The sequence below is a fragment of the Columba livia genome, chromosome 17 (genome assembly GCF_036013475.1).
Source record: "Columba livia isolate bColLiv1 breed racing homer chromosome 17, bColLiv1.pat.W.v2, whole genome shotgun sequence".
NCBI lineage: Eukaryota > Metazoa > Chordata > Aves > Columbiformes > Columbidae > Columba > Columba livia.
The window spans coordinates 9,210,812-9,224,601 of record NC_088618.1 but is presented as its reverse complement, the minus strand read 5'-3'; the positions used below and the strand labels follow the sequence as shown (position 1 = coordinate 9,224,601).

Here is a 13,790-nt window from a genome sequence, read left to right as displayed (position 1 = left end):
GAACACTCCCCTATTATTTATAACCTATGTTACAAAACTTCCCTTATGGAAAGGTCAGATTTTTGCTATGGCTAAAACCACTTCTGTTGAAAACTGTTCCTATAAATGCATTTGCATCCTTGACTCTCTGCATAAATGGGTTTGTTTGTTTGCTTGTATAAGCAGTATCACCACAAATGACTAATTTGTTAAAACTAAACTGGGCTAAGGCTTGCACTTAGTTGGTACTTTTCTTTTTTTAAGAAAAATGTTGGCTACTTCTGCATGCTGTAATTATCTACATCTCGTTTGGACTTGTCTGTACATAGGCCATGTACCTCTGCCACCTGCTTTGGGGCAGGTTCCACTGCTGGCGATGCACTGGGGCTGTCAGTGTATTGACAGGCTAATGTCACACGTCGGTTCATGCTGCTGCTGCCTGACAGAATGCAGGGAATGGAGAGAGAACAAACTCCCAGACAGGTTTAAAAACACTTTATTAAAAATATAATTTAAAAGACTTCATTAGAAAATTGAGCAGCCTCTGTACAGTGATGATTTAAAAGTTCATGTAGGTTGACTAAGTACAAAGTAATGCTTTCCTCTTGACATGAGCGTGAATGGGGAGAGACCAAACTCGAGGCTTGTGACCCAAGCAAATTTCAGCAGCAGTGAGGAGGTGGCAGGGCAAGAGCAGAGGTGCTAAGGGAGGTACAATCCCTCAGCTTCACCTGATGTTTTGCTGGTGAGGCCGCCAGGACTGGAAGTCTCTGCTGCTGTGAAAGGTCTGCGCTCTCGTTCCTTTCTGTCTGGCAAATTAAAGCTGTGATGGGTTTTAAAACTGCTTAATTGGCTCAGTTTCGGTGTTAGTAGCAAAGCAGTTAAATTGCATTGAGTGCTGGAGTACAGATAACATTCCCACGCCTTGGCGGTGGGAAGCACCTGCGATACTACTGCGCTGGAAAGGTGATGGGCTGGATTACTGAAGTGTGCTTTCCCTAAGGTATGTCGCAAGTGAAGGTAACTGGAGGCTCGGTTACCTGGTGAGTAGGTTTCTTTTCTGCTGGTGGAACGTGATGGAGCACAGCCCAGGGCACTGCTGAGCGCTGCCCTGAACCCCGATGGGGAAGCAAAAAGCACCTGGTTCAGCAGCGAACCGCTGTCTCCCGCCAGTGCCCTTCTCAGTTGCTTTTGTGAACCCCAAGCACAGGCGGGCTAGAAATAACTACAGCTCTTGCTAAAGCCTCCATCCGGTCTAGTTAGTCTGTCTGGTCCTGAAATGTGAGCCACAGATGGTGTCTGCTGCCCGTAAGTGCTTCCCCTGTGACAACTCTGAAGCTGGGCTGTTATTTCTGACACTAGAACCAACGCAGCCAGGAACTGGTAGCTGAGGTAAGAGAGTTAATGGAAGTAGAAAACTTCAGCAACTTATATAGATTAAATATGGCTACCGAGAAAACCCAATGTAACCCTTTCCAAATTAACATAAATACTGCACCCCCTCAAACTTTAGGCCTATTCCCTTTCTCTATTCACATTCAGCAACACTGTAATGCTGACGGTGCTGTGCGCTTCTATGGCTTGAGTGAGCAGCTCTGATGGAGAAATCAGTAGTTTTTCCTGAACTAGGGGACTTAGCATGAATTCCACTTGAACAAGGAAGGAGGGGACAGTGCACAGAGCTGGCTATATACGTAAGTAACTTGTCTTCCAGATGCATGATTAAGTACTTGCGGTTATGATCTGGTGAGTTAGGAATACTTTTTTGCATTAAGCTCTGATACAGCTGTGGTCATACTATGGTCCTTAGTGTGTAATTTCTAAAGGAAAACACATGTCTGGCTCCAGTCAGCTTTACTCAGACCATCATTAAAATGCAAGTGAAGGCTGAGCTTTCAACAAGTCAATGGTTTTACTGGACAGACTTCATGGGTAAGAACGTAACCTTAAAACCTATCTGGCCTTTTTTGCAAGTATATGCGTGGATGGCCTTGTTTTGGTTTGTTTGTGCTCAAATACTTGCTACAGTGTTTACAGAGGGATTTTATTTGTTTGTGTACTAGGAATGTCAGGGGCTGTGTGTGAGGTAAGGAAACGGAGACACACACACGCACAGACACAGGCACACAGACAGATGTACACACAGATACAGACACACCCCCTTCCTTGCCCTCACACCTATTTGTGCCCACAGGGAGGTACAGCTCATAAGCTTCCAGAAAACTGAGTTGGGAACTTGTCCCTAGGTATTTGAGAAAAGCTTCCATGTGTTCTTTGTTTGGTATTTGTTGGTCTGGTGTTCAGTGCTTGTTGTTTTTTTTCCTTTTTCTTTTTTTTTTTTTTTTTCCCCCCTCAAATGTTTGGTTCTCTAGGCCATTTTGAGCAGGGCAAGGTTATGGAGTAACTTAATACAAAAGACCTTTTGCATCCAGGTGCATGAATTCAGGTCTCCTCAAGAAGGTGATAGTTCTTAATTAGTCCTCCAATTTCTTCCCTGTGATCTTAGAAAGTAGTTGTGGTGAACAGGGAGCTAGAGCATGTCCTTAGCTATGGAAGAAAGTCTTCTGGCAGTGTCTGATGGTGCTGCATGCATTGCTTCTCAGCAGTCCTGGTGTTTGCCTGGCCAGGCTGAGCTCGCGGCTACAAATCACAGAATCACAGAATCACAGAATCGACTGGGTTGGAAAAGACCTCAGAGATCATCGAGTCCAACCCTTGGTCCAACTCTAGTCCGTTTACTAGATCATGGCACTAAGTGCCATGTCCAATCTCAGTTTAAAAACCTCTAGGGACGGCGAGTCCACCACCTCCCTGGGCAGCCATTCCAATGCCTGACCGCTCTCTCTGTAAAGAATTGCTTTCTAATATCCAGCCTAAATTTCCCCTGGTAGAGTTTAAGCCCATGCCCCCTTGTCCTATTGCTAACTGCCTGGGAGAATGAGGTCTTCTGAGCATGTATCCTTTGTATTTTGAAGAAAGTTATAAAGCATCCAAAATCAACAGCTCTTTGTCCATCCTGGGAGCAGGGAATTCTCCAAGTCACCAGTGTGCAGGGTTGAAGGAAGCTTTGGTGCAGTTACTCAGAGCTTGTGGGGTCCTTCGCATCCCCCAGGCAGAGAGTAGCAGGGCAGAAAACTTGTGCTATGGCGCTCTGATTTAATCTGCCACCTTTGGGAAAAGTAGGGCTATTTTGGATGGGAAAACCAAGAGGGGGAGTGTGGAGTTTTGTTCTTTTCCCCTTCCAAACCCATTCTCTAAGCCTGGGTGCTTAAGATTTTAAAATCCTGACCCTAAGGACGCTTCTTGTAATCCTTCTAACCAAAATAGTTACTCAGTTACTTACTTCACACTGCTGAACCCCAATAAAAATAAGCGTATTGTGGTAACAACCTGAAAGAAGCCAGTTCTACTCTTAATGGAGACCCTTGAGCAGGAATGGAAGCTGGGCCATTTCACAGTGTTCCCGGTGGGTTTTGGACCAGTTTTCCTTTCCCACTTTGTATTCTCTTATTCTGAATGGCTGATCTGTTCAAGAAATATGTTTTTCCATATATCACGTAAGTAATGGAGGGTGTAGCTATAAACAAGGTTGGCTGACCTGTTCTTGTATTGCCTGAGGGTGCCTTGCAGTCCACTGGAATTAGGTATAATCAATCTCATGTGTTGCCCACACTGTGGGAGGCCTCCTGATGGGAACAGGCAACACTGGCATGTCCAGGCCAAAGCATGTTCTGAATGTACTTATCGCCTGTGGTTTTGTGATTTGTGATGGCATTTAATGCTAATAACCAGCTGACTTCCCCAGCTTCCTTTTATCAGAGTAAGCAGAGATGCATTTTCCTTCCTTGGAAATTCCCTGCACAACATTCATTGCAAATTTAGCTTTCATTTCTTTATGTCCTCGTCCCAGCAGGCCGCTCCTAATCTCCTGCAGGGGAGAGAAGAGCAAATGGAGTGAATGGGGCAGGAGCCTGAGGTCTTTGCAGTGCCAGTGTGAAAATGAAGCATGTGTATGTGGGGCCAGGTTGAGAAAGTGAGCTTTAACCAAATGGGAGGCTAGCTAGGAGTAAAAAGATCATTCAGGAGAGTTAGAGAAGCAATCTTCTTCTCACCAAAAGGAGAAGACAAGAAGATCCAAGCAAGGCCACTCACCTCACTGAAGTGTTCCTCAAACAGGATATTGTCACCTTCAGTATGCATGACGGGAGCTGAAATGGCATGTTCCAAGTCATAGCCAAACCACAGCTTGTTTATAATCGCCTGTAACAAAACAAATCGCACCTGACTCACTGGAGATATTGAATAAGAATGTGGGTCATCCCATGCACTGGTGTTCAGCCAGACCAGCTCTCTGCAGATGGTACAAATCTGGACTGATCGAGAGGCTGCACGGAGTCAGACTAGAAGTCCTATTAGCCTGTTCTCCTGTCTTCATGGTGACCATTACCAGATCCTCAGGGAAAGTATAAAAACAGACTGATCACATAATGATACTTCTTAGATGCTTTCCCTGAGCCAAAGTCATGCACTGATGGATCTTATCTCTTTTTTTTGACAGTTGTTCTATTTTCAGATAAAGTCTTATTATAAAGTCAGTTTATTTTTGGGCAATACCTCACTTACTAGTAGCTTCCTTAACTTGCTATTTGATTATTCTCACTTTTTCCCTTTCAAAAAAGAACTGAGGCAACTGGCACTTGTCACAGAAATGCTGGAGGCAAGAGGGCGAGGACAGACGGGTCTCTAGCAGGCCCTCTTCACTGCTGCCTCCCACGTGTCAGTACAAGCAGCAGCAAAGCAATGCCTTTTGTTCAGGACAGCGTGTGCTCCCCTTGCTCAGTGGAAAGCGTTACTGTGTGGTACGTGCTCACTCACCATAGCAGTAGCACTGACGATCCAGGTCCCGCCTGCTCCACCGATCACCAGCATGTCTCCTGTCTTGGAGATGAGAATGGAAGGCACCATTGCTGAGGGAGGCTTCTCTCCTAGAGCAGAGGCAGAGAGTGTTATTCCTCTCACATGGCTGTTAAGGGGGTTGGAGGGACACACAAGTTTATCCACCTCAACCTTCCTGCATTCCCCATGGAAAGCCAAGCTGCTGCTCATTCCTCAAGAAGTTCAAGTCTTCCAGCAAACTAGATCCCTTGTGCTGAGACCCCACCTCACCAGAAACTGGATCTTCATGGCACAGGCTAAATAGAAAGCATCTCTTGGTGCTGGGCATCCTACAAGCATTGCTGCAGCTCCTTCAACCCAGGTGAGGAACCATTAGCAGCAGTTCTGCCATTGCAGTACTGATGTCCTCTCTCATGGCAGAGACAAGGGAGATTGCATCAGGGATAGCTTATTTCACAAAGCAATGTCTCTGCATCAACACTGCTGTTGCAGAACTCAGTGTAAGCCTATAGAATTACTGACCGTGCATGCAACTCTATCCTTTTTCATAAATGAGCCTAAAGTCAGCAAGGTTGTCTTAGCAGTAGTTCTGTCACTTCTTTCCTCTCCTCCCCTCCCCTCTCCTCCCCCTCAATCAATTATGAGCTTCAGCTTTTTTTTTAATCTGATTTCTCTGGCCAGAACCCAAAACTCCCATGTTTTTATGCAAGGGCATGTGTGAGTGGACAAGACAACACTGCAAGTCTTTGTCCTCTGTTAATCTGAAACAAACTTACTCTCATCTAAACCTAGGAAAGGAAAGAGTACCTGCAGTTTACAAACAGTCCCCACCCAGTTGTACATGGCCTGAATATCCATCTCCTGGCCTCGTGTTTTATTTTGAGGGTGAGAATGCTCACCTGGCTGGATGCTTCTGTTTGCTATGCAGAAATCAGCAAGTTCATTATTTAAAATGATCCCTGTTTGGTTAGAATACACAAAGGAGCCAAACCTGCAGGGGGAAAGAAGCAAACTTTCAATACTCTCCTATTGCGAATGACAGTAACCGAACCTGGCACCCTGCGGTTACCTCTGTCTCCTCCCAGCCCAATTCCCCCGGCCAGGGTGTCCAGAAGGCGTTTGTGCAGCTGTGCTGGGGCCAGAGACAAGCTCCCTGTTACTAGTGGATGGGGGGATCTGCCCAACTCACAGAAACTCAGCAGAGCTCAGCAACATGTTACATCTTTGTGAATTGTGGTATTCCTTTGGGCTGATGCTCAGACCTTTGCTGTCACATGAAAAAGGCATTAAAGAGTAAGAAACTGCCTAAATCTGTGAAGCCCAAGGGTTTTGCATTTCTGGTAAATAGCCCTCACAGGTATCCTGTGAAAGTGATACATGGCCTGTGTAAATTACTAACCCCTCAGCTACTCACGGGTAGTTGATGGTGCTGGTGGCGGACACAGCACTGCCATCTGCAGCGAGCACAGAGATGTGGCTTGTGCCCTTACTTTTGTATCCGTGGTTGTAGATGGACTCCAACAAGTTGTAATGGTTGAGTGGATGGTCACCTCGGTCATCTATTCTGCTTCTGGCAAGCTCAGCAATCTTGTCAGACAGCATGGTCCCCACAGTCACCTGCAATCACAGCAAGGACACTGAGTTTGTGTCTCCAAATCACAGACTTGTCTGTCTTTGAGCACAAGGATGCCTGTGGGGGTTCAGCCATAACAGTCAGAGGTTGGGGAGCTGCACCAGCAGCATTCAGCCCCAGCCTGAATCCCTGGGCCACACTCATCACAGTAAAATGGAACACACTCAATACTGAGTCACCTCAGAATTGGCCTGAGTACGTGCACATCCTTTATCAGGCAAGTGAGCGCCAGCTGACAGCTGAACAGAAACTGCAGACAAAGTAAATGTCCTAATCCTGCCTCTGCCTTGGCCAGCTGAGCAGCATTGCTCTTGACTAGCAGTCCTATTTTCTTTCCTTCTGTGGCTGCAAAGCAGGAGGGTGTCAGAGCACTGCTTGTACTATAGCATTGTGCTGGCAGGTAGGATAGTCTGGGTAGGTGGCCTGCTTGAGTTGATGCCAATGCAGGTTTAAAAAAAAAGGAGGCTGCTCTATCAAGCAGTAATGTAGGAGAAGCTGCCAGTGGTGCCCTCATGCACCATGCCAGCTCACCTGAGTTTTTGAGAAGGCTGGGTCACTCATATGGGGCTTCAGCATGTTGCCAAACTTCAGGGCCTCTGCAATGCGATGGTAGGTTTCCACCTTCTCCTTGGGTGTCGCCAGTGACGCTTCATGGAGTTTATACACTATGGAGCAGGATGAAATAATGTTGTTAATAGACGCAAGGCAATGTTTACTTGTAAAGAAAAAGTTGAAAGGAACCCCCTTTTCCCAGCCTACTTCTTATCAACTCTCCCCTCCACTTTAGCAGGATGTAGGCACAGAAACAACCAAGTATGAATTTCTGCTGTGACTTCAATTCCTCTTGAAGCCTTGGGAAAAGCACGTATCCTTTGGCCTCTGCAGCAGCTATGGTGATGCTGATGCACCGTAAGAACGAGCCAGTTCATCAGCTGCTGCTCAGCACGGCCACACTGCTGCTTTGTAGCCCATTCTGACTTGCTAACTCCATTTCTGCCCACTACTTTTCTACTGCTCTTAGAGCAACACTTTTTGCAAACCTCTTGCTGCCCCTTGTCCCTTAGGAATTTACCTTCCAATATCTTGAGGATGAACATGAGCGCAGCTCCTCCCATGGGTGGTCCAGGAGAAAACACTGTGGTGTGGTTGTTCAGGGTAATGTTCAAAGCTGAGGACACGTCTGCTCTGTATGCCCGAAGGTCTTCCAGTGAGATGTTGGACCCTTCAACAGAAAAGCAGACAGGTAACTGGCATTAGCACATTAACTTCTACATGTTACTACAGGCTGGCTATGTCAGAGCCTCAGTAACGCTTATAGCCATCCCTGTATGCTCTAAATTTCTTCCACAGAGCCCAGCACTGTCTTTGTGTGTCCTCATCTACCACCAAAACAAGGACATCGCAAAGCCTGAGGGTGTTGGAGAGGCCAGTGCCTGAGCACCATGGGTGAATGCCAGAGTAGCAGGTGGCTCTCAGCCCTGCTTCTAAGTGCTGGGGAAAGGTGGCCCCAGCCCATGCCAGGTGTCACCCCAAGTGGCACACAAGTGCCATGTGTTAGTGTTCCCCTGGTAAACCCTCACTGTTGGCCAATTGTGGGAAAAAGGCCTGTCTGTTAGTATTAACTGTAGCTGTTACCTACCAGCCTTCCTAATGTCCTCCACCAGGGCCTTTCCTATCTGTCCCTCATAAAATGCTGCAGCTCCATTTTCTGCTACAGCTTTCAGTGTTTTCTGCAGCGCTGGCCACCTGAAGGTCTCTCCATGCTTCAAAAACCTTTGATCGTCACATATCAGTGGGCTGTTAAAGAAGAACATTCATCAGTTTACAGCATGTGCTTATTCTGTCCCCAGGGCCAATCTCTTTCTCCTTCCCAAAGTTGATTTGGTTTGTACCTGCTGTACACTTTCCAAGCCAGGGCTACACTGCCATCTACATGGAGGAAAGTTCTCAGCTGATTGCTACCCAGAAGTACTAGGAACTCTTTCCCCAAAGTTTCCTCCATGGGACCTAATGCTTTGACCCTGGCTCAGGTCAGTGGGGCTTCTCCAAACGGGTATCTGCTGTAGGGCCCTGCTGCCAGGGGATCAATTCCACACAGATGGAGGCAAGCCACATGCAGCCAGCTCCTCCCCATGAGCAGATGTGCAGTTTTGCTGTGCCAAGTCTCTCTAAATTACAAAAAAACCACTCAAACAAACAAAAACAGTTGCTGGCAGAAAAAGAATTTAAAAAAACACTTCTTTTATTCCTTTCCTTTCCATAGCAAGTATTTACTGGCAAAAGCCACAGCAGCAGCCTGCACTCCATGTCAGTATGTTAGAGGAAGGGTCTGAAGCTGAGGGAACAGTGGTCCTCACACTGCAATTTAATTCATGGGTCTTACCACAGGCTTTTTCCTGGACGAGAGAAGAGTGGGTGATGGATTATTTTGTCCATAACCGGAGTAATGACAAGTGGCTCTGAAAGGAGCTTGATGGTCGGTTCAAACAGGGCTTTCCATGGTAAGCGGCCATATCGCTTATGGGCTTCTTCATACCCACGAAGTTCTCCTGGTACAGCAATCCAGCGGGGACCTGAAGAGCAGGACGGCAGTGTCACACCCACTAACTCACTGGCCTGTAAGTTTCACCTCTCAAAGCACTCCAAAGCAAGTGTGGATTTGTACAGGGAGGACTAAAGCTTCTAGAGCAGACTTAGTTTCTTTTCTTTCCTTTTTCTGTTCATGTATTTCTTCCATCACCTAATAGAAGGGGTACTGAGAAGCTGAAGCCCAACTTAGAGGTGCATGGTTAAAGCAAAAGAGGCAACAGGCACGTGTTGCAGCAAGGGAGATGGCAGCAGGACCTACAAGAAAAAGCAGTCATGCGGAGCCTGGTCAACACCAGAACAAATGGAGCTGTGAAACTCTCCAGCCTTGGAGAAGTTAAAAATGAGACAGAAGAAGGCCCCATGCAGCCTCAGCTGACTCTGACATGACTCTGCTTTGAGCAGGAGTTGGAGCAGAGACCTCCAACTGTCCCTTCCAACCATAGCTGTTCCTGTTCCTTTTCAGGCTCTTCTTCTAAGAATAAGAATATTTCTAGGAACTAGGACACACCCCAAAAGAAAACATGTTAGGGAAGGAGAATGAATGCAGAAAGAAATGTGGAAAGATCTGAGGTGCGCTGCTAAAGCAAGAGTGCCTGTTACCAAACCAGTAACAACAAATGGACACGGAGCCTCCTTGGATGGGATTAAGGTGACAGTTGAGCTAGGCTGGAGCCCAGTAGCTCAACTTCTGAACCTAAAGACATGGGCAAGTACACTAGATCGACTTCTTTCATTTCCAGAAAGTCTGAGCAGCTATTGACCTTGTTTTTGACTGCAAGAACTGCTGCGAAATGAGTGCTTTGGGAAATCTGGCCTTGAAATGCAGACTTCCTATGAAGAGAAATTACATAGTGATTTCACTTCACGCTTTGCTCCCCACCCCCTTGCTGGTCAGGTTGCCAATGTTACTACAAAACAGGAATTCTAAGGAACTAGTATTTTTTCTTACTTTTGCAAAAATCAATCCAGGAAGAGTGCAAGCAATTAAACAGAACTTCAGATAAAGTCAGCAAGGTCCTTACTTCCCCCACCCCGAGCTTAGTGCATTGCATGCCAAGAGCACACACAGCCCTAATGGCCCAATCTGTGTCCTTACCAATGGGCAACCCAGCAGCACAGCCAGACAACAGATCACGCGGAAACCCTCGTGGGACTGTCTCACGGGCATTGATCACCTCGACTGTTCCTAGAAAGGAGAAGGGAGAAATGCATAACATTGTCTTCCTGAAGCAGGTGAAGCTCAGAGCTCAGCCAGGGCCTAGCCCAGAGCCCCCGGCACCACCACAAACTGCCCTGAATCCTTCTGCCATGTGTCAAGCACACGTGCAGGGTCAGGCTGCAGCTGGCACACACTGTCCTTTGCTCCCACGCTTTTATTCAGAGCAAACGAAGCAGCATCTGCCTAGAGGCCAGGAAGGTACAGGGACAAGGCCAGGGTCTGTCTCCAGCCAGGTAAGGTCCACCCAGGGCTCACATCTGATTTGCAGGTTCCTGCACTTCCTCTACAGGTGGGACATTAGAGACATAACAGGAGCCTCATGCTCCATGGTGGGCCATTTTCTATGTGATGGGCCATCACATTTGTAAGGAGAATGGTGATACTGAAAAACTCTCTATGTATCAGGAAGCTTGAAAGGAAAACAAAAAACAAAAAACAACAAAAAAAAACAAACAATAAAAAACTCCAAACCAAACAAACCCAAAAAACCCACATGTGTACACTTGTATTTCAGGTCTCGCCCATTATTTCACCTCCTGCTCTGCCCTGTATTTATCTGACACAGTTCTCAGAAGCAGGTGTGCTGCAGGAGCCCACAGTGCTACCTCGTGTACCAAGCACCTGAGCCGTGCGTGGCCGCGTGCGGCTCTGTGCGGCAGGATAGCTCAGGTAGCAGAGGGGGACTGTTGATAGGAAACAAAGTTACATGGCTCTGCCAAAAAGAAAAAAATAAAAATATAGGTGTTTTGCCAAATCATACTATTGCATAAGATACACCCAAGCATTTCCAGACTCGTGATTCTGTGAGACTACTTGGCAGGGATTTTAAAACTATGATATTGTTATTGTGCTCACTGCTGATTTTACTATTTGGATCTATAAGCTCTGGGGGCTTTTCGGAGCCAAAGCAGTTTAAAAAACCCCAAACATTAAAAATAATAGAACACAACACTAGGGATAGAGCCAAACACAGGAGGGCTTCCCAGCAGGCCCTGAACATTGCTAGATTTAAGTTTCTGAAGGGAAAATGCATGTCCTGGGACAGGAAGCCTCACCGCCGCTTTGGGGAGTCCTACCCATGCAGCGAGGGCAGCGTGCAACGCTGCTCCGGGTCAGCAGGCACTGCCTGAGCTGACGAGGCAGGATGAGCACCCACATGTTCTTGCTGCAAAAACATGCATTTGCTGTAGCGGGTGCTCTAGGTTAAGCGCAAAAGCGTGGTTTGTGATCAGAGGATGCAGTTTTTATATTCAAAAAGTTGCTCTGAGAGAACATGAAGGAGTCTGACTTCTCCATGGCAGCTGTGTGTCTGCAAGGAGACAGGGCAGCACGGAGAGGCCAGGGCTGGCCCATACCTGTGCTGGCATTATAGATGGTAAATACGACCCCACCACCCAGGCCAGAGCTCTGAGGGTTCACCACCGAGGTGCAGATCAAGCCAGCAATGGCAGCATCCACAGCTGTGCCTCCACTTTTCAGGATGTCCCTGCAGTGGAAAGGGAAGAAAAAAAGACAATGTTAGAATCCAGGGATGATGGAATGGAGGAGTGTGAGAGTGCAGAAAGGTGCCTTTGTGGGAGTGAGAAAGAAAAAATAGTGGGAGAGAAGAATCTGCGGGAGAAAAGAGCAGCCGTGGGCAAGACATTTCTCTGGGCAAACAGGGATAGGACAGAGAGAACTACAGCTGCTCACAAACATTGTTGAAAAAAAGGGACAGCAAGGAGCTCCCAGAGGTGGAGGAGGGTGCTCTTGGCAGGGGAGAGAGCTTTCCACATGCTGGGAACCAAACACCTGATGTCTAGCTCCCCACCTACCATTCCTAATAAAAACTCATATGCTTGTCAGCAGGACAGGGCCACTGAAGCAGGAGCGATGGATCCACATGAAGAAAAATCCTGAGACTTAGCATGTCAATTAGCACAAAATTTAGGCCTTACTTCATTGCTCCTACACTGTGCCTTCCTGGGCTTATGTGATATCAGCACAAAAATCCCATCCCCTCCTTGTGTCCCCAAATGTAAAACAAATAAACAAACAAACACAAAACCCAAAACAACAACAACGACACCACAAAATAAAAAATCCACAAACAGGAAAAAACCCTCAACTGTTTCTACCTAGGCACAGCCACACCAAAGAACACACAGGCATTAAGGCAGCCTCATGCTGTTAACAGCAATGAGTTTCTGCTAGAGAAACATGTCTCAACAAAGGTTTCCCTCAAGCAGAGCTGTAAAAAACCCTTTTCCTTGCAGTGGAAATGTGGCGAGGTGGGGTTTCCTTGCACAGCCTGCCAGTAGCCAGTACTGGTATTTGCTAGGAAGGTTTCTGGCTGTTTGGGTCGGTCCCTTGCTTAGGTAATTCAAAGCCAGAAGGGAAAGTGGAATAGTTCAATAATTGGAGTGCAACTGCTCCCAGAGGCTGTGACAGGAACACAGAGCCCATGCCGGGACTGCTGTTTACTTTACATCCACTGATGTGGTTGGGACCTGCTGGGGCTGGGAACAGGATGCTGTCAGCAGGCACACTGATTGCAGCTTCCCTTTGTTTCTCTAAGTGCCTCTGGAACCCCCACCTGCAAGGAAATGGCATGTGGACAAGTGCGGAGAAAAGAAATGGCAGGGAACCCCCACGCCTTCTGTCTGGGGTCTGCGTGGCGTTTAGCCTCCCAGCAGCAGGCTGCTCCCCGGCTGTAGCGCTGGAAATGGAGACTGAGGCTCAGGCTCGTCCATTCATCTCCGTGCAGCAGGGGTAAGACTCACCACATGAATGTCCCTCGGTGGTGTTTTTCTGAAACTCGAGCTTTTTATTTGCTAACAACAGAAGGGAATGACAAGAGGGCTTCATGAGAAACTGAGCTACTCCTGCAGAAGGCACAGACAGCATGTTAGAAACTTGGGGCAAGAGGGGAGAAAGACCACTACACAGACATGGGACAGTGCTCCCCAGAGCCCTGGATTATGGGCTATGAGACAGCACATGTACAAAGCCTGGTGCCAGGGAAAACCACGGTTCTGAGTTAATTCGCAGTGAAAAACAACTTTAAAAAGAAACTTTGAGATTGTATTGTATTCAACACAAGGCATTAAGACCTTAACATGGAACATCAGGCACATTTTCCCAAAGGCTGGAAAACACCAGATCCTCATCCAAGTTCCCAGCCACACTCACAGTTGTGTAAGTTGTTGCACATCTTGCAACACATCTTGTCCCATGACCCTCCTGTCACTCTCCCTCTGACGCTGGTGCCATGCACCCCTCACCATGTCCCCAGGAACATCAGTGTTCCAGAGGAGCACTCCCTGATGAAGCTTCTCATCCCTTCTTGTGTCATCTGGTGATGGTCATCTACCTGCTCCAAAAGACGAGCTGTTCCCCCCCTCACTGATCTGCACCAAGCCAGCATGCTCTGCACTGGAACTGCATTAACAGTGTGCTCTAAGGGGTGACCGCAGTTAATCAAGTTATTAATTT

The 13,790-nt window shown here is 47.2% G+C and overlaps 1 protein-coding gene across 2 annotated transcripts in view; it reads right to left on the bottom strand.

Annotated features, from left to right (window-relative positions):
• Positions 1 to 459: 459 nt before the first annotated feature.
• GGT5 (gamma-glutamyltransferase 5) overlaps positions 460 to 13,790 on the bottom strand; it is a 44,002-nt gene continuing 30,671 nt past the window's right edge. For both annotated transcript variants that reach the window (XM_005503883.3, XM_065033725.1), the window contains 11 exons: positions 11,672 to 11,802; positions 10,194 to 10,283; positions 8,892 to 9,081; positions 8,148 to 8,305; positions 7,581 to 7,730; positions 7,040 to 7,173; positions 6,290 to 6,492; positions 5,775 to 5,866; positions 4,855 to 4,964; positions 4,132 to 4,239; positions 460 to 3,907 (listed from right to left, as the gene is read on the bottom strand). In XM_005503883.3, the coding sequence (XP_005503940.3) occupies positions 3,761 to 3,907; positions 4,132 to 4,239; positions 4,855 to 4,964; positions 5,775 to 5,866; positions 6,290 to 6,492; positions 7,040 to 7,173; positions 7,581 to 7,730; positions 8,148 to 8,305; positions 8,892 to 9,081; positions 10,194 to 10,283; positions 11,672 to 11,802 (1,513 nt within the window). In that variant the 3' untranslated portion in view covers positions 460 to 3,760. The remainder of the gene's footprint in view (positions 3,908 to 4,131; positions 4,240 to 4,854; positions 4,965 to 5,774; positions 5,867 to 6,289; positions 6,493 to 7,039; positions 7,174 to 7,580; positions 7,731 to 8,147; positions 8,306 to 8,891; positions 9,082 to 10,193; positions 10,284 to 11,671; positions 11,803 to 13,790) is intronic.